This window comes from Marmota marmota, unplaced genomic scaffold (assembly GCF_001458135.2).
Source record: "Marmota marmota marmota unplaced genomic scaffold, marMar, whole genome shotgun sequence".
NCBI lineage: Eukaryota > Metazoa > Chordata > Mammalia > Rodentia > Sciuridae > Marmota > Marmota marmota.
This window is the reverse complement of record NW_025999900.1, coordinates 46,146,516-46,167,223: the sequence shown is the minus strand read 5'-3', so window position 1 is coordinate 46,167,223 and position 20,708 is coordinate 46,146,516. Positions and strand designations below refer to the sequence as shown.

The following is a 20,708-nucleotide window of genomic DNA, read 5'->3' as shown; positions in this document are numbered from 1 at the left end:
AGAAGAAATCATGGAATTCTAGCCTGGTACAGGGAAATTCAAAAAGCTATTTGCCCATGATAAGCCCTGCAGGTATCCAGAGGCTGCTGTAGCCATGATTTCAGGAAGCCCACATATTGCACAAGCTGGCAACATATCCTTGTATCATCCATGTATGCTGATTCAGTAGGAGTGCTGAATGTTAAAGTTAGGGGTCATGGAAGCTTCCACCAAGATTTCAAAGCAATGTCTGAGAGACCAGGCAAAGTATAGCAGGGTCAGTGTTCCTGTGGGCTTCCCTTGGTAGGATAATGCATGAAGCTGTAAAGGTGAAGCTGATGTTGGAATGCAGTCCCCAGGAATTAAGAGATGCCAGAAACCTAGACTGTCTGCCAAGAAAAACTGCTAGCTGCAAAGAAAGCCATGCTGCAAGCAAGGCCAAGGGGGCTAAGCCATCCAAGACCTTTAGAAAGCACATCTCCCCACCATGTGTCCTAGATGCTGTATGTGGAGTTAGGGGACCTGTTTGCCTAGCTGGGTTTTGGTCCTGTTTTGGCTGCACTCCTTTCTCTGCCCCTCTTTCTCCCTTTTGAAGTGGAAATGTTTACTCTGTGCCACTGTATATTAGCAATATGTAACTTACTTTTGATTTTTACAAATATTTTACCTTGAATCTCAAATGAGACTTTGAACTTGGACTTTTGAGCAATGCTAGAACTATCAAGACTATGGATCTCTTGGAGATAGACTAAAAGCATTTTGAATTATAAGATAGACATGAGCTTTGGGGGACCAGGGGGAGAATATTATGCTTTGGATGTGATATGTTCCTCCAAAGTCCTTGTTAACATGGGGGTATTTGAAGGTGAAAAGATTGGATTCTGGGAAGTGTAAACTGATCATTCCATTCTAGTTTGAGTGGATCCACTAGATAGTAACTATAGGCAGGTGGGGTATGGCTGGAGAAGGTGGGTCACTGGGGGTTTGTCCTACATCTTCCCTGTGTGCCTCCCACTATCCTTTCTAACTCTCCCATGAGTTGAGCAGCTCTCCTCCAATAGACCCTTCCTTCATGATGTACTGTGACATATTAGGTCCAGAACAATGAAGCTGGCCATCTGTCGTCTGAGACCTCTGAAACTGTGCTCTCCAAATAAACTTTTCCTCTTCAAAATTATTCCTGTCAGGCATTTTGGTCACAATAATGAAAAAGCTGATTAAAATACCAGTAGATAGGAATATAGATTTTTCAACCATGAAAAGTCAACCAGTGGAGTTATTTCCAAAAGGCTTAGTAATCTAAATAGAGTAGTTTGCCTTGAATAAAGCACTAGATAATTTTATGACCATTAGAAGCATTTGTAACTATCCAAGCTCAGATAATGATAAGGGTAATTAAATTCTGGACCTGACTGTACATGATCCTTGGTGCCAGGGGATTTGTTCTTCAGGGAACTTCAGCATTACAATAAATCCAAACTGTCCTCCCCAAAATTAAGCTCCAACACATGAAGTTTCAGATCTGAGAGATGTACCAGAGGAAGACATCATTTAAGGACCACAGCAGCTCATGGGGTTCAACAGTTGAACCATTTGCATTTGGCTCTGATTTTCCAGTTGCCTGGTTGCCAAACTTGCTGTTGTAAACTAGAACTATGTCAGCATCTCTTTGATCCTTATGTCCCAGTCTGCAACCACAATCCCTATAGCACCAAGAGCTTCTCTGGGTGGTAGGTGTACCAATATTATTATGAAAAAAAAAATCTTATTGATTTTATAGATCTTTCAATGGTGACAGGGCCTACTTGCATGCACACTCTCATTTGATCTTCCCCTTGATCCTATGAGGTTGTCAGAACAGTATCCACATCTCCACTGTTTGCACAGGGTCACTGTTAGTTGGTAGCAGCAATGGGATTAGAAACTGTAACCTCTGACTCTGGGTTAGAAACGCCCATGACAACCAAGAAGGGAAGAAATGCAGAATTCTGATGAGCAGACTGGAATGACGAAGAATGCATGCTATAATAATAACTGCCAGTAATGACACAAAGCCATAGCACATGAAAGAGGTGTGACTAAAAGGTATGAAAAGATAGCTGTACGACTACTAGATTTGAAAATCTCTCTGAATCGCTTTGATTTCTGTAAAACTTAACTATATAGGTCATCTCCTCCCCTCCAGCCATTTCTTTTTAGCTCACCTTTTCCTCCTTCATCTTGTAAATTTATTTATATATTTCCCAAATTCCTATTCATTTATCTCTCTGGAGATCTTAACAATCCTCAAAGCTTTCACTGTCACTGCCATGCAGTGAATTCTCTAGTCCCTACTGATAGTGCTGAATCGCTCATCTGAATTTATTATACATTTCCAATCAGATGTCTCAAAGAGCTGACTTCTTCTATTTTGTATCACCAAGGTGAAACTCTTACCTTACAAACTCTGTGTTTCTCATACATCCCCTATTTTATTGTTATGACATCATAACCTTCCCAGTATGGGCATTTCTCATTTCTCTCTTTCCATCCAGCTAGCTAGCAATGCCTATTGATTCTATCTCTAAAATGTCCTTTGACTTCATCTGTGTTACCTTCCTGGGGTTATCATTGAATAAATCTTTTTTTTTTTTTTTGGCAGGGGCAGGTACAGGGGATTCATCTCAGAGACACTCAACAATTGAGCTACATCCCCAGCCCTATTTATTTTATTTAGAAACAGGTTCTCATTGAGTTATCTCATTAGCACATTTCCATTGCTGAGGCTGGCTTTGAACTTGCAAACCTCCTGCCTCAGCCTCCTGAGCCATGGAGATTATAGGTGTGTGCCACTGCGCCCAGCAAATTTTTAAAAACACTTTTCACGGACCTCCTGTTAGCTTACTGTTTTCCTTGTGCCCTATCAAAAGCATTCTTTCAGCAGAGCCAAAATGATCTTTCTAAAATTTAAGCTTTGGGTATTTTGTCTTTCACTCCAAAACTTGCAATGTCTTCCCCTTGCTTTCAAGACTAACCTATCATCAGTGTGGCACTGAAATTCTCCACACTCTAAAATCTCTGAAGCCCTTGGGAAGCAAAACAACAAAACAAAAACAAAAGCTACAGCTACTATTTATTGATCATCTACTGAAGCTGATACTCATTAGGCATTTTCATATATGCTATTGTAAATATTCACATCAACTTAACAAGGTGGCATTATTTTTACTATCTGCATTTTATAGAACAAATAATTCATTCATGGCCATAGAGCTAGTTGGAGGCAGAGCTAGAATTTAAATCATAAATCCTCACCCGTGAAACATGTGCTCTAGTCCACATTTTCTGCTTTTTTTCTCATGTCAGTTATTTGGTCAAACTGAACCTCTCACTAACTTGAGAACACATTTGCTAATTCTTTCCTTTGATATTATAATCATGCTGTATTTTCATCTGGTATGTTCCTTCTTCAGGGTACATCAGCCAAACTCTGACACCCCTCGTCTGTGTACATTGAGAATATCTCAACAACCAGTAATGTTTTTACCTTTAAAACAGTCAAATATATGATGCTCATTTACCTTCTAAATGTTAATCTTCTTCACATCCCCAAAATTCCATATAAACTCATGTTATCCAAATAGGCACTGGATTAAAATTATCACCACTATACTTTCTACCTGAAACTTTCATTAGGAGTGGAATCGTAATTAAGAATCAGAACTAGATTTGAAAGCCCATTCAGCCGTTTATTAGCAGTGCTATCTTGGGAAAATTCTTTAGCTTCATTAAGCATTAGTTACTTCATTTATAAAATGAAGATACTAATAGTGACTACCACCTGAGTCTTTGGGAGCTCCTATAATATAATGTAAACAAAGTTCTCGCACAATGTCCTGTACCTGGTACTTTGCGGATCAATATTAGTGGTAAGTGATGGTAATAGTAGTTACGAATAATAATGTATCTTCCACTTTATAGAAAATAACGCAGGGAAAAATAAACAGAATTGTTGAGGTTAACTAAGGAGTCAAAAATAGAATATGAGACCTAATTGCCAATCATCGCTTGTTATCTTGTGTATGAATTGATTTCAGGATGAAGGTTAGCTTTGTCAAATCAACAGGGCTTATCTAACTGTCTTTAAGTGATTCTGGGCTCCAATGGTGTCATCTCAGGCCAGGAAACATCAGGTCTGGCTGTCAGTACTAGCTTTGAGGCTAATCCAGTTATACACTCGCCTCTGCCATCTATCAGTGAAACACTAACAAGTAGAAACAGCAGTGGTGACAGCACCAGGATCTAAGCATATGATTCTGTGGAGTGGGTGGCTAATGAATTCCCCCATCAATACTCTGAGCTTTTATGCCTTCTGAATGCAGCCAGGGATCTAAAATCCATCATCTGTACCTTCGGGGAGTCAATGAGTTATCTCTTGCCCTGCTGCACTGAACAATACCCCAGGAGTAATCAGTGGTGACTGTGAAAGTTCTGGGACAATGAGATAATTCATCTAACCAGTGGTGTTAAGGCAGTCTTGCCATTAAGTCATGAGTCCCAGCACTCATTTGATGGCACCTAGAGTTTACCTAGTTTGTTGTACTTTAGATCTGTGTTTAAAAGGCCTCCGCTACTCAATCTTGTTTGGCTAGTGTGATGACTACAGTCACCTAGGATGTGGGTCACCAGGTTGGCTTTAAAACAGGAACAATCTGACTCCTTAGAATTTTATATTACTTAACTTGAAACCTCAGGCCTGATTTAAGTTGATTCATTGTTTAGGAAAATCAAATATAGTGCTTTCTCTGAGTTAAAAATTTAATTGAAGAAAAAATTAAAGTACCAACAATATTAGAATCTAGGCATGACTGAAAGCTCAGAACAGGTCCAGGAGCCATGTAGGAATTTCATATAGTTACCTCATTGTGGGTAGAAAATGTATTTTCATCTATTAATTTTGAGGTTTGTTCAAGTTTGTTAGCTCTATTTTAGCCAAGATTGACACACATTGCCAACACCTAACAGTTTGCCTGGTACAAAGTTCTCAATTTAAATACAATGAATGAAGCTTATGAGCTAAATTCTCTTAATCTTACTTTTTCAAAATTCACATTATATATGCATTGAGGATTCTAAAACATGACAGTGTAAGAGGCACTGATGTAAATGATAAATGAGAAAGATATGGGCATTTCGAATTTGCCTCTCATAACTGCCTACTAGGCATGATATTTTCTACACACTTTGTCAATTCAATTTTGATGATGGCATTATTGTACATTTCATCTGCATATTAAATTTATAATATTTGCCTTCATTTTTTGGGAAACTGAAATCTATAAAATATTTTTCTTTAGATCTGTGGTTTTACGATTCTAGTAAACTTGCTAAAAATGCAGCAGCTGCTTCCTCTGTCCACACTCTCCATGTACCCACTTGATACATTGGGCCAATTGATGATCTTTCTGGTGCTCTATAATCCTCAAGTGTAGAGCTGAGCCTTCTATATTCAGTTGGTACCTTGGTGGGCCTAAACCAGTTTCATATTAGCCTATCTAGAAGGGTTTCCTTTTCTTTTGCTTCTGTTATTATGGTTGGTGTGGTTATTAGTGGTGTTTGTGATGGTTATTGTCATCTTGTTCTCCTCCTTTCCTTTTCCTTCTCCTCTCCTTTTTGCAAAGTTGCTTAATCCCTTTTTCATGATTAATAAAACAAGAGCAGGACATCAGACCAGGGTGGGTTACACATTTACTGGTGAGCTTAGGAGATTTGGGGAGTGATATAGACTGAAGAAGAGAGGAATAGAACATTTCCCTGAAACACGGTATGGAGACCTCACACAACATAATGAGGCACTAAGCAAATGACAAAGGTTCATTTACCCTGTTGACCTAACCCAGGGGTAAAGTGTCTTCATCTTAAGCTCCAAAATCTCAAATGTAAATCTAAAATGAAACATTTGTTTTTGACCAGACAAGATGGAATTTCCTTTGCAAAAATGGTCATAGAAAATTTATGTACATAGAAAACTTAAAATGAAAGTTTACTTTTTACTGTAAAACATATCATTATTGTTTTTTGGTGTGAGTATATGTGTGTGCATGTGTGTAGGTGCACATTTACACAGTCATTACCCTAAGGAAGGCATTAACTACTGTCTAACTTTTCAAGAAAACTACCACTCTACATTTGTACAGTCCTTTGCTGATAACAGCTTCTAAATAGCTTATTTCAATTGATCCTCAGCAGAAGCCTGCAACATAATATTTCCACACCCATTTAAAAGAAGAGGAAGCCAAAGCTCTGAGTGATGGAGTGATTTGCTCAGAGTCAACAGAAATGGGACCTGAATCTAAATCTTTTGGTTTCAAATTAATGGTCTCTTTCAACTGTGGCATGCTGCCTCGCAAAAACAAGCGTGGAATCAAAGTGAAGAGATTTAGATAGAAATATCTTGGGAATCATAAAGATCTCAGGAAGCACACACCCATTCCCAGGCGCAAAGCTGCCTCTGGTCCAGCTTACATAAGCACTCACATCTGTCCATCCCCACTTCCACTGCCTTCTCCCACCTTCTCGTCCAACTCTGCTGGGATGCACAGCGAAGCTGGAAGCCGCAGGGAGGATGCCCAGCAGGCCCTCTCTGCACAAGTGGCTAACGATCTGGAAAAGCTCCTAAGCCCAGAAAACCCAAAGAGGGCTTTTTCACTAAGAACAAATAGCAATGAAAGGAAATACAGAGCCAACCTGCAGTGCACAGCACTCTGTGGGAAATGAAATTGCATCTGTTGGACACCTTTGTTGTTTTCTTGTTCTTTCCCTCTTACGTTACCAGTCTCAAAAACACCACTAACATTCCTCTGTACTCCATTGGAGATTCCCCTAAATACAGTTCCTAAGTCCAATCCAGTTCCATCAATGGCCAAAACCAGAGATGAATCTGAGCTAACAGCAACCTAATGTCACTAAGGACTAACTTGGCAGATGTTGATGGTTTACTGCAAATAGCCCATATAGAGTGACCAAGATGATGCCTTCAGCCTGGTAATTTATAGATGCAATAGATGTAAAGAATCGACCATTTGTCATATTTCAGTTCTGTTCCCATTTATTCTCCAGGAGTCTCTTTGAATGCAATAAATTATGGAAAACCATATTATACAAACCAAACTTAACAAATACCCAATTTCTTCACATCTGACGCTGAGAGAATATTACCAGTCTCTTATTCGGAGGGCCTGATTTTTGCAAGAAGAGTATTTTGCCCTTACGAAAAAGAGGTCTGTCTGGATGGCACTCTTTCATCTTCCTTGCTTGGTATTATCCAAGCATGTACACGATAAGTCAGGACAGAAAGTGTTGGGAAAGGTTATAGATTCTTGTCAAACAAAACAGATGCCTTGACACATAAATTTTCACCGTTTCTGAAAGGCTCATAATTAAAAAATGAATCTAAGAGGATTTACTGTAAATTACACACAGGGAGAAAGAAATTAATAGGATGTCTTTTTTACACCCAGCATTGACTACATGAAGGGAAGCTAATTGTTGCCCAGCTCTCCCCGACCGTCTATTTTGTAGGTGGTGAAAGGAGATTGTCAAGAGCTGCGTGATATCAACAGTAAGCACTTCATGGTAATCTTTTCTCTGGTCCTATTCACTGTTTCCCTTTTGGTATAAATGAAGGTGAGTGAAAAGGGACTCAGCTCTATGAAGCCTTGATATGGGGTCAATGAGCAGATGTCACTCTCAAGTAACAGCAGCTGTTCTCCAAATATTAAGCAGATTAATCCCTCAACAATAGATTTCGGTGGCAGAAAACTTATATTTGAAATAATAATTAGCAAAAAAGAAACCCCTGTGCCCTAAGATACCCTCCCTCCACAGAATCTCATTTCATGCGCATGTACTTCAACAAAGGACTTTTGCCTTTGTCAAACACATTCCATTCATGATTTCATTAATATCATGAGTCATAATTGATACAGAAAGCACTGCATCATGGAAGGGTGAACCAAAAAGCGAAGAAATGTTAATTTGAAATAAGTGGTTTCCAAATTATTTTGATCTCTTGGCCTTCTCTGATTTATTTTTTAAATGATCCAATTCTTATCTTGTTTATCACTGATTGTCAATGGCCATTTAACTCCCAAGAGGAACAAATAAATGAGAAGACTTTAGGTTAAAAAGAAAGTATAACAAAGGGGAAGAGACTTCACCAGGATGACAGATAATCTAATAAATCATGAACTAAGAAAAATCATGATGACAGCACCTACCCAACTCAACTTGGTGCCTTTTTCTTTCTCTGTCCTAATTATTTCTCATTGGGCATACCTAAATTTTGCCCAAGCTTTGTCTACCCATTCCTGCCATCTGACACAACATTGCATGTCCTCAAATTAGTCATGGCCACTTACCCTTCATTCTCTCCCACTCTCCAATCAAAACTCAAATTCTGTCACAGCAGCTGACCTTAGCCTGCTATGAGAAGGATTACAACAAGACTGGCTGATTTAAACTAATTAGTCAACAATTTAAGGTACTTCCAATGAAGCATGAGTTTAAGAAGATACCTATTTTCCTAAACAGTTATTAAAGAGTAGGGATTTCAAGAAGACAGGAAGAGAAGAGGGGAAAGTTCAAATCATATGTAATACTTGTGCATTGTACATCCACAATGGCCCACTTAGCACCTGCAGCAGACAAATTGAGTAAAGACCGGATCTCCAACCTGCTGGAATCTCTGCTGCCTGCACAAATCTTTCCAGTGTAAAGCTCAAAATCCATCTGCCATTACTGCTGTGGACTATTCTAGGATGGGTGCTCACCTCAGAGTCAGACTCCCGGGTATTCTTGGAAGAGCATTTTCACTTCCTTCAAATAAGCTAACTTGGGAATAAAAATGAATTATTCCAGTGACAGTGTTGAAGCCACACAGAACACTTCAAGAATTTCTAAAAGTTGCTCATTTATAAGACACAAATTTTCTCTTCTGTCTCTGTCTCGATCTTGTTTGATTCTCTCTCTTGCTGTTTTCCTCTCTCTCTTTCTCCCTCATACACACAACACACAACACACAACACATGCACATACACACACATATATTCATTCATACTTTGTTGTTAAAACAACTTTATTAGCCTGACCACCATTACAGGTACCACTAGAGTTCTTTCCACAGTTAACACACATACTCAAAGAATGAAGCTTCACTCCCCTCCCATATAGTCTGGTGTATGTGTGTAGGCAGATTCCTGTCCTTTTTTCCTTCTCCCTGGAATTTATCGCCCTACCATGGTCTGGATGTGTCACCCATACCCTATGCAATAGTGTTGAGAGTCAGGGTCTTTCTAAAGGCAGATTAACAGCATTATAAGCTGTCTTGCAGCACCAGGCACAAGGGTGCATGCCTGTATTGCCAGCTACTCATGAGGCAGAGGCAGGAAGATTGCAAGTTCAAAGCCAGCCTCAAACTTAGAGAGACCCTGTCTCAGAATAAAACAGAAAGTGCTGAAGATGTAACTAAGTGGTAGAGCACCCCTGGGTTCAATTCCCAGTACTTCCAAAGGTACGGGGCGGAGGGGGGTGCTTACAGGAGTAGGTTCACTTTTTTGTTCTTCTGCTGCATGTGAAAACATAGCAATCTCTCCTCTAGAGGATAGTGTTCAAGTTATCCTCATGGAAGCAGCAAGACCAAGTTCTAACCTGCTGCCATCTTGATCTTCTTGAACTTCCCCATCTCCCAAATGGAGAAATAAATTTCTATTATTTACAAATTATCAAATCATAGGTATTCTTTTAAAGCAGCTCTAAATAAACAAAGCCACAAGCTTGCATCTCCTCTGAATACTGCCATCATTTCTTTTGTTTTCCCAGCAAGTTCTCTTCTTGTAGGCAAATGGCAAGGTGGAGTGAAATCTTTTGCTTCCTGCCCGAACATTTTCACTTTTGCTGATAACACCTAAGCTCTTTTCCTTTCAAGTAATTTTCTTTAGTACAAGAAAACAAAGAACCATTCAACAAACAAAACCACCTTTTACAGATAGTAACAGTCTTTTAAAAGTACCTTAATAGATAACCATGGCTTTATTTCCCTGATATATCTACATATATGTCCAAAATAAGAGACTAATTTTTTATTCAATCCTTGCACTCTACTTGGGGTATTTTATTTTCAATTGTGATAAGGAGCATACAGAAAGAGATGATCCACAAAGAAATACAACATGGTTTCACACAACTAGACCAATGAAGGAGCCCCATGCTTGAGAGGGTCATGCATAGGTCAGGTTCACCATAGAATTGTGTGAATTTTTTATATTGTAGCGTCCCTTTGTCTTTTCTTTTGAAAAGATCAGGCAGATTATATAATTTTCTAACCCCAGCTTTGCAGGAAAATCTACTGGAATTTCCCAGGATGTTTAGGGAATCATAGCTTCACTGGAGTAGGTACATAGCACCCCAAGATGGTTCTACATATTGCAATGAAAAATTTCTACTATTTTTGCTTTTTATAAACAAAGTGATATACCACAAAACCTAATATGTATGCTTAAACAGAGTACACACACTAATGAATACAAACAAATGTATACTTGAACCCTAAAGTATGTTTTAGAAGAATTCATTTTTTTCAAAACACTTAAGAAAGGACAAAGTTATAATGTCATAATACAATATACCAGAGTATCCTAGCTCCTCCTAGAAGTTCTTAGTATTCACACATCCATTTTATAAAAACATCAGCAATTCCAAGCAAACTGTCAGAAAATAAGAAAACCTCTTTCTTAAAAGTGAATGGGGAGAATTGGATAAAATAGTAGCACAGTAGTTGACTCAAAAAGATGCTCATGGCCATGCCAAATCATATTTTTTCTGAGTAAGTCACACTGAACAAAAAAAGAAGATAAATCACTATGAAAATGCAAGTGAGCTGGTGATAATATCCTAGTTACAGCTGCCATGAAATAGTCATTAAGTTATATGCAGCATAAATCTCCAAGAGTTCTGTAAATTATGGTGGTTCTTAGAGACCAAATAAAGATAAACTATAGAACTATGGCTTCCTTTCTCTTTGCTCCTTGGTGTGGCTTTTTAAAATGTTTATGCTCAGGCTTGTTATACCATATAGCTCTTAAATTATCTCAGAATTTAAAATTTGCAACTCAAATCTTTAAGACTCCTTTTCTACATTTTGAAGGCCATCACTTCTAAACAATCCCTTCTTGCATTTGTAAGTAGACTCTTGCTCTGCTCAGGCTCCTACTGGGCCAGACAAGCTTCCAGCTCTAGTCTCAAACTTGAGTTGTTCCCACTTCCAAGGCTTGTTGAAGGAGCAAGTGCTAGAGATGAACACTTCCAACTCTGGAGCCCAGCAATGAAATCTTAAGTCCTGCTTCTATCCCTGGAACTGAATATCAGCAAACTCTGATTCAAGAATCTCCAGTCAGTGTTCCTTTTTTTTTCTTACAGATTGGTACTAATCCCCAGTTGATCTTTTTTCTTAACTGCTGTTTTCCCCCTGCTATTTAAACTGAATTCTTATTGCTCCAAATTAAATCCATTCTTTCTAGCCTTGTCATTGCTAACTAATGAGAACAATTCCTCTCCTTGCTGTTGGTGGCTGCACTTGGGGTGCTTATAGATGAGAATCATATCTTTAGCCTACTTTCTTAGCTGCAGACTGCACAGGTGATAAAATGGGTTAATTGTTGCTATAAAAATATTTCCTATCCTCATAACAAAGCAGTTTTCTTCCTTCAAATCATTTTAGTTTCTTAAATTTGCAGTATTTTCTTAAGATCTGTATGGACTGAAAGTATAGTCCTATTGAGTTCATACATACAAGACGTAAAGCAAAATGTCAGATATGCAATATGCATGAATAACACTAATCTTGGTCCTTGTGCTATTTCCTTTGAAACACAGCCCCACCCACTCTGGAGCTCTGACATCAGTTTTTATCACACATTCTTTATATCTACCTCTACAGTGATATTTGCGTCTTAGGACAAGGGTCACCAACTACAGTTGTGGCTAATTTTGGTAAATGAATTTTCACTGAAATTCTGTCTTGTGCACTAAAAAGATGTATTATCTATGGCAAAACTGAGTCACTCTGATAGTGACTATATAACCAGCCTGTGAGTCCCTCCTTGGCCCTTTATAGGTTTGCCAAACCCCAGCCCAGGAAATCATGAACATTCCAGTTAGCTTTGCTATTTGTACCAAGTAAGTTGAACCACACCTTGTAAATCTATTGTCTGCACCCAAGTGATCTGCTAGATGTTTATCTGCAGGCCAAACCACAAGGTTGGGAAAGGGAGTTTGAAAGAGAATAGGTTTTTGTTTTTGTTTTTGTTTTTTTCTATATATATATTCCTGGAACAGAGGGGAGAGTTTTTAATTTTTTTATCACAGAAGCATGTATGAGTGTGATGGTTCACATAATGGAAGGCAATTCCTATGAAGCATGTGCACCTTTGTTGTGTCCGTGTGTGGAGTGTTCCGCGGCATTTATCTGACTCACCAACTCAGACCACCAGGGAGACAAGAGAATGCAGGCCAAGGCCGGGTACTCACTATGTGAAGCTGCAGGAAGTCTCCAAGACCTGGAGCGCTGTCGATGCGTACTAAGATGCCATCCTTCACCGTGGTGCTGAAGCCCACTGCCAGGCGGTCAGAGCGCGTGCTGGGCCTGTCATTGGCCGGCCAGGTGTAGAGGATGAGGCCACCACTTTTCCCAAAGATGTAGGTAGCGCCAGCTGTGAAGGCAAGGAGAGAGCGAGATGTCAGGGCACTGTACTGTACATTGCCAACTCTAGCACACTGCTGAGGCTTCACAGAACAGCTGCAGAGAGGAAACGTCCCCCACAGGACAGGATTTGGTTACTGAGAGGGATGACTTCCAAAGCCTCAGAAGGCATCTGTCACCTCAAATTAAAGTTGCCAGTAAAAGGAAGTAAAAGAAATGAATAACAAAGCAGATGTTAGTGAGAGACATTCCTAACATCCGTAGTTCTTGCTGCGTATTAGTGGAAGGCAAATTATGTGCTGTGTCGAAGAGCTTTGGTACATTGTGACAAACAACTTCTCTGTCCTTCCCAACAGCAGAATTAATTTTCCATCCTGGCTAGGACAGGCATGAGATAAAGAACTTGTCCCCCATCTCTTGGCTATCAAAAGGTTCTGATCAGTGGAGCAGGGAACTAACTGTTCCAGAGATGCCTCACCAAAATCAGTGTAATGAGGAAGCCAAAAGGCACCATTTCTCTCATGCCCATGCCTTCTCCACCCACAGAAGACACAGTTATGCCCTGAGAAAACCAAGTTATATAGGGCAGTATCCCTTAATGGAATACTTGGGGCCAGAGTGATTCTGAAATAAATTTTTTTTAAAATTTTGGCATATTTGCATATACATAATAAAATATATTGGAGATAGGACTCAAGTCTAAATATAAAATTTAGTTGTTTTATAGACAACTTATACACATATCTTGAAGGTAATTTACAGTTGGATTAGAGCCTATCACATGAGATCAGGTAGAATCTTCCACTTGCGACACCCTGTCAATGTTCAAAAAGTTTTAGGTATAAAGCATTTCAGATTTTGGATTTTTGTGTTAGGAATGTTCAACTTGTAAGACTGAAAGCTTTTGCCTATTTCCCTATTATGTTGCCATAAGCATGGTAACTAAAATTATTTCCAAGCTCTTTAAAAATGAATGTTTTTCTCCTCTAGTGGTAGAATTTATCTGGTATTAGAACAACAGTTTCAAATTCCTTTTCCAAACTACATGAGACATAGCAAAATAATCCCCAGAAAATGAACTTTTAACATGAGAAGTGGTATCATCAGTTTCAACTAGTGGGTTTATCAGTGTTTTTTTATTATTTACTCATGAATTTCCTTTTCTCAGTGTGAAACCAGAGGGTACCAAGAATATATGAATATGAAATTATCTATAAAACAAGTAGAAAGAAAAACAAAGAAAAATATGTATTTAAAAATATAAAAAGCCTATTTCAAGAAGCAAGTTTAAATTCTGATTTTGGGAAAAAATGTTTCAATTTAGTAGACAAAATAGACTACCCCATAATAACCTTCATGGTTTCCTGCCTGTTACCCACAGTGAGTATTTCCATATGTTACTCAGCTCAAAGTCCAAAGAACATTTGGCACTAGATTTTCTTGTGAATATCCCAGCAAACATGTTCCAACCTTTAAGACTATTTTTAAAACAACATTAGACAACCATTCAGATATCTTTAGCAGTTACTAAAAAATCTCAAGCACTGGTCCACATTTATTATCAGGGATAGTTTACAGAAAATACTGGGTGGAATTACGCTAGCTGAAGAAGAGATGAGTTACGCAGCTTGCTAAGAAATAATATACTCCTTTGAGCTAGAATTAGGAGTATATGTCATATGTCATCTTTGTAAAGAAGAAAGCCACATTAAATTCTGATGTATATATAGAATGTCATTTGTCCTCCTTGAAAGGTCACTATCCAAATCATTCCAATTTGGTGAGTTTATACATTACATGTAGCATGACATTATTTTCCTTTTATGAATTTCTCAATCTTTAGGGGATGGTCTCTGGAAAGCCTCCCACAGTCATATGGAGAATTTGAGACTGTAGTAAGCAAAGTTTATGATGAAGTCTATATGCAAAACAATGTTGGCTCCTTATCATCCACAAACACAATCAAATCTTCTTAAAATTAGAAATGTGGGTATAATGATTTACCCTTGATATCTCTCCATCTGTGAAGAATTTCAATAAGTCCCTTTCTGTAGGTTATTACAAATGTCATCATTGCTCCCTTCATTCTTTATTTGGAAAACTGAAGGTTACTCAGTGATTAATGTATAAAATCACCAAAAAATACAAATCAGCTTGTGACATTTCATGATAATTTATAAAATCTTACCCTATTCTATCCCAAATACATAGTGAATTGTGCCACATAGTGGATTTTGCCACAGAGGTGTATTTTGTTACTACAAATAAAGAAAGTAAAAAACTCATTGCAAAAAAGAATAATAATATAAATAGAACTTTACAATTTGCAAAGATTATACAAATTTGTTAGATGAAATTTCCCTACAATAGTATGGGACATTTCCTTTGTTAACAGTTTTATAGAACAGAGGCTCAGATATTTCATTTAAGTCAGTGGTACCTTCTTTAAGTCCCCAGCCTGAGCCACCCGTCTACAAGAGTTTTTTTTCACTACCTGCCAATGTAACTTTTTTTTGCACAATAAACTGGACCAATGGGGCAAAGCTATCCAAATTTAGCTCTTTTCACTTTTTCTTCCAATACCAAATCAGAATGAACACAAAGCCATCACCCGAAATCTGTATATTAAAATAAAAATTATATATATATACATACATATATATACACATAATACATATATACATATATATATCTATAACATGTTATATATGTTAGATAATTCTAACTCTATAGGTGAAAAGGGAATAAAAGATAAAAAGCGCTTAGTATAAGGCTTATTCTACTATGCAGAAAGCAGTATTAAAACATCTGTTCTCTGTACTGAGCTTTCTATTCAGGGTGAATAAAGACCCTAAGTGTTTCCATAGCCTAAACTTCCTTTAGAGGAAGTTAACTAATAGTTGCAATTTTCTACTCTGATAATGTGATTGTTTTTCTCCTTATTTTTTATGTTTTTCTATCTTTCGTGGTTTTTAGAAATAAACACACACTTTCTGTTAATTCATATAAAATGCCTAGAGTCCCAAAAGGAACATAATAAAGTTGTTTCACTTTTATTTTCAAATTTTAAAAAGTTGTTACTTTAAAGTATGGATTACAAATAAATTTGGGGGAAACATCTCAGGAACTATAAGAACCCTCCTTATATCCATTAAGAGTTTTTATTTCCAAGTCATGTAATACCACATCACATAACTTCTCCTGTGAGCCAAGAAATACTGATTCCTGGTTTCTCAACTGAGTTCAGAATGTCAGTGCTAAGATCATACTACATTAATAATCAGGACCATGCAACTATCTTTCCTGATAGCAAAAATGATCAATTTATCTGAAGAAAAAATGTAGATAGCAATAAGCTGATGAAGCAGATAATATGTGACTTCTTTAAGAGAATAAGCATGCATTTTCTTCGGGGTCACATATTTTCCCAAGATTCTTAAAACTTTGGTGTATTTTACAGCTTATCTTAATGGAATTTAATTTCTGAGGGTAAATAACCTTTTTCCTTGTTTAGGAACATTTGGATTGTTATTATTGTTTTTTGTTTGATTTCTAAACTCCAGTTCCCTGCTTTTATGACATTGTTCCTATTTCCAGTCTCATATCCAAACAACAGATCACATTTTTTTGGAAATTATTCACAGAAATAGGATTATGGTCTTGTCTAAGATTCACTCTAAATATAAAAATAATATATAGATGTATATGTGTGCACGCATATACATATGTACATGTGTGTACCTATGCATGTGTGAAAGTATGAAAAATAAGAAAAATTTAATCAGAAAATAAAATTGACTGCTTGTAACTTTTTTATTATTTTGCTTATTATATAATTAGAAGTTAAATAGCTTCAGGGAAATACTCAAAGATATATACATGTGTGTTTGTGTATATACATCTACATATAAAAATATATATGTGTATGTATATATATATATATATATATATATATATATATATGAAATATATATATATGTATATATTTTAATGTGACAAAGTTCCCTACAATGATTTTCTATTGGTGTTAAAATAAGTTTTGGAAGCTCAAGACACCTAAATTTAAACTGAACTAGATAAATTACTTGTATATAAGTATATCACATTGAAAATAATAAATAAAATGAGTGTGATACTTCAAGTGCAAACCCATGTGATACATTAAGTAGGATGAGAAACAGGACATCAGGCTGAGGCTCTTGAAGATGGCCTGAGAATACAGTCTAAAATCTCATGATAGTAACGTGTAGGTGGCTTCCTCTGTTGTTTTAGGTTCCCTCTTTCTGAGTACTCCTTCATCAAGCTTCTCCACAATTGTGTTCTTTATTATAAATTGTCAAGTCCTTTTGGAAAATAGATAGACCATCAATGACATAAAATATACTCTGCAGGTAGATATAGTTATTGCTATAAAATTAAAACTATCTTTTATTCATATCAATTACCATATAGCTAATAAAACCAAAATGGAAAGACTGGAAAGACTTGTGGCTTTGAAACTGACAAATACCTCTTCTAGCTAATGGAGGCATAAAGCTCCAGAATCTCATAATGACTGATGGTCCGAAGAATATAGTTTCTTGATTTATATTAGTTGGTTTGTTCTATGGTTTCCTTCTACCTCTGTCTCCCTAGCTATTTGGGCTGCATCTTGTGCATTTTCTCCTGACAGTGGGAACTAGCATTTCCATAGCATTGATTGGTTTTCAAATTGCCTTCTTTGGTAGTATCTCATTTGATGCCTCTTTCTTCAATACTCACTGAAGGTTTAGTGGCAAATATTTTTGTTATTATTTTAACAAGAAAATGGAGGCACAAAGAAATTTAGCTGCTCGATGCAGTTCTCAGTGGTGGAGCAGAGAACAGAATCAGATCTCCCTGTCTTAACTCTGAACTTCTCTCCCCAGGACAGGGTGTCTTGCTGACCCATGGGGTGAAACTCCCTAACAGAATCCCTAGCTCTCCTCCCCAGAGCCCTGCAAGGAGGAGAGAAGGGTGAATGACAGATAGAAAACTGCAAAAAAAGGCATTGCAGAGGGAGTCACAAGGGAGCATAGGGTAAGAGATACGAATTTTACAAACTGCCCTCTGATGAGTTTATTGAATGGATGGCCTACTGATCTAGTCAGCCTCTTTGAATTTTTAAAAATAAATGTCAAAACCAATAATAAAATACTCTTAAAGGAAAGCTGAAAAAAAATGAACCTTAAAAGAGAAAGTTTTTTTCCCCCCTATTTTTAAGAATATCCTTTTTCTTTGGTAAAGAAATAGTATATTTGGTGTTTAGTAAACCGAGAATCTGACAATACTTGAGAATCAAATACATCCTCAGGGATAGCCAGGCTCCATTTCTTAAAAGGTGCTCAGGCAGGTGGGGGCTCCCTCCATCTGGGGCAATCTCTTCCCTCTCTTGAAGGAAGAATGAGTAAAACTAAATGGGCATTAAGCCCAAACCCATTACCTTCTGAGATTTATAGAGGCAATATTGCATAACGTGTCCTAGGATCCCAGAAACAAGGTTTCAACTCAAAGACTTCCCAGCAGAGCCAGTACTGGTTCAGTGTAGTATTAAGTGTGCTCAGTAACACTGAAACTCAAACTTGTATGCAGTGAAGTCCTTTTATATTCTATCCAATGCCACCATGCCACCATGCCAGAGGAGCTGGTAGGAGAAAAACATAAAACCCATAAAATTTTACCATCTAATTCAATACTTTGCTGTGAACTAAAATTTCTGGTGGTAAATAGGATCAACAATAACCATTCTTCAGGGATATACTAGGTTCCTTCAAATTTGTTTGGTTAGAGTCATTGATAGAAATGCTATCATGGATTTTCCAGGAGTAATGAAGAAGAAACAAATAATTATGTTGTGTCTAAATCTGATACCAACTATCGAGATGTCTTATTTCCGTGTTACATTATATACACTTTCATTTTCCCAAACTTTAAGTAAAATAAAAATCATAGATAGTTTCTGAATACATTTATGAATACTGACAAGTACACCCTGATTCTGTCTTTGGGGGTAATGATGTTTTGCAGAAATACATTACTTCAGAAACATGCTGCACAGGTAAACATAGAAGTATTGTTACTCATGGATTCCAGGAGACTTCTAAGCAAAAAGATGATAGGTGGTAGAGTATGCAATATTTTAGACACTAAAATTGATTTACAAATAAAGTTTCAAGGGACATAATCAAATCCTTTCTTTCCTAAAGGAATTTACATAAGTGTCTTTTTTTTCTTCTCTTTGGTTCTGCTGCTTAGCAATAGTAATTCTAATACTAATGGTAATGCTAATATCAATATTCACATTAGCTATGTATATGAACTATTTACTCTATATGATAGTATTCAATATAGTATTTCAAATCCCTATATCTGCACTTGAGATATTGTTGCTATATTATCAGTTTGCTAGGGCTATATAAGGAGGTACTACAGCCAGCCTAGGTGGCTTAAACAACAGAAATTTGTTTTTTTCACAATTTTGAGGCTAGAAGTCCAGGATCAAAATGTCAGCAGAGTTAGTTTCTTCTGAATGCTCTCTTCCTGACTGGTAGATAGCCATTTTTCACCTGTGTGAAACATGGCCTTCCCTCTGAACCTACCTATGTCCTAATTTTCCTCTTCTTCTAAGATACCAGTCATATTTGATTAAATCCCACTCCACTGATCTCATTTAACTTAATTCTGTCTTTAATGACTATAGCTCCAGAATACAGTTACTGTTTTTTTTTTTTTTTTCGTTACCAGGATTGAACCCGAAGGGTACCTTGAACCTACTGAGCCATATTCTCAGACCTTTTTTCGTATTTTTATTTAGTATGACGGGTCTCGACTTGAGTTACTTAGGGCTTTGTTAAGTTGCTGAGACTGGCTTTGAACTTACAATCCTCCTATCCCAGCCTCTGGAGCCACTGAGATTACAGGCATGTGCCACCATGACTGGTTACTCTCACATCCTAAGATGTTGAAGACTATGTCTCAGTAAAGTTGGCCTCAAATATCTGTGGGTTCTGTGCTCACAGATTCAACAAACAGCAAATCAAAAATATTTTTTAAAAATTATATCTGTACTAGACATGTGCAGTCTTTCTTCTTTCCTAAACAACACAGCACAACAATTATTGACATAACATTTACTTTATATTAGGTATTATAAATAATCCAGAGAAAATTAAAAGTATATGAAAGGATGTTCACAGGTTGTATGCAAATACCAGGTCATTATATATAAAGGAATTGAGCACCTGTGGATTTTGGTATCCACAGTGGTTTCTTTAAAACGTTGCCACAGAGACCAAGGCATAGCTCTATATGAATTTGGGGGGTAGCACAATTCATCATGCAACAGTTACTGTCTCCATTTTAAAGATAAGAGGGGTTATAAAATAAGGCAAAATCACTTACAAATATCTTCTACAAAATTATCTAGTGAAATCAGGAATTGAATCCAGACCTGTTTGATTTAGCAATCTCTATGCTTTTTATTTGGCTATGTTGTTTCCCTAAAATCCTCAATTCTTACACTCAGTTTGTGTCTAGGTAAGGAAATGAATGAAAATGGGTTTTTAACATGTGGTCAAAATTAAAATAAAGCCAAGAAGCTGGAAACTCCATCTTTTCTTGATAGAAATGGCAGCATGGAAAGGGTAACCATTTCATCTTACTTAAACAACAATGATTTTATCTGAGGTCATCTGTTCTCTTGTAAAGTGTGTACAACAAGGTCAGGCAGTAAGTTGTTCATGAATAATTACTCTACCCACTGAAACCAATGAGTTTTTTTTTTTTATTGTTGGTTGTTCAAAACATTACATACTTCTTGATATATCATCTTTCACACTTTGCTTCAAGTGGGTTATGAACTCCCATTTTTAGCCCATATACAGATTGCAGAATCACATCAATTACACATCCATTGATTTACATATTGCCATACTAGTGACTGTCGTGTTCTGCTACCTTTCCTATCCTCTACTAT

General features: G+C 37.1%; 1 protein-coding gene across 42 annotated transcripts in view; it reads right to left on the bottom strand.

Moving 5' to 3' along the window:
* Nucleotides 1-20,708, bottom strand: part of Nrxn3 (neurexin 3) — a 1,555,288-nt gene that overhangs the window by 345,806 nt on the left and 1,188,774 nt on the right. For all 42 annotated transcript variants that reach the window (XM_048799086.1, XM_048799081.1, XM_048799099.1 and 39 more), the window contains one exon: nt 12,544-12,725. In XM_048799086.1, the coding sequence (XP_048655043.1) occupies nt 12,544-12,725 (182 nt within the window). The remainder of the gene's footprint in view (nt 1-12,543; nt 12,726-20,708) is intronic.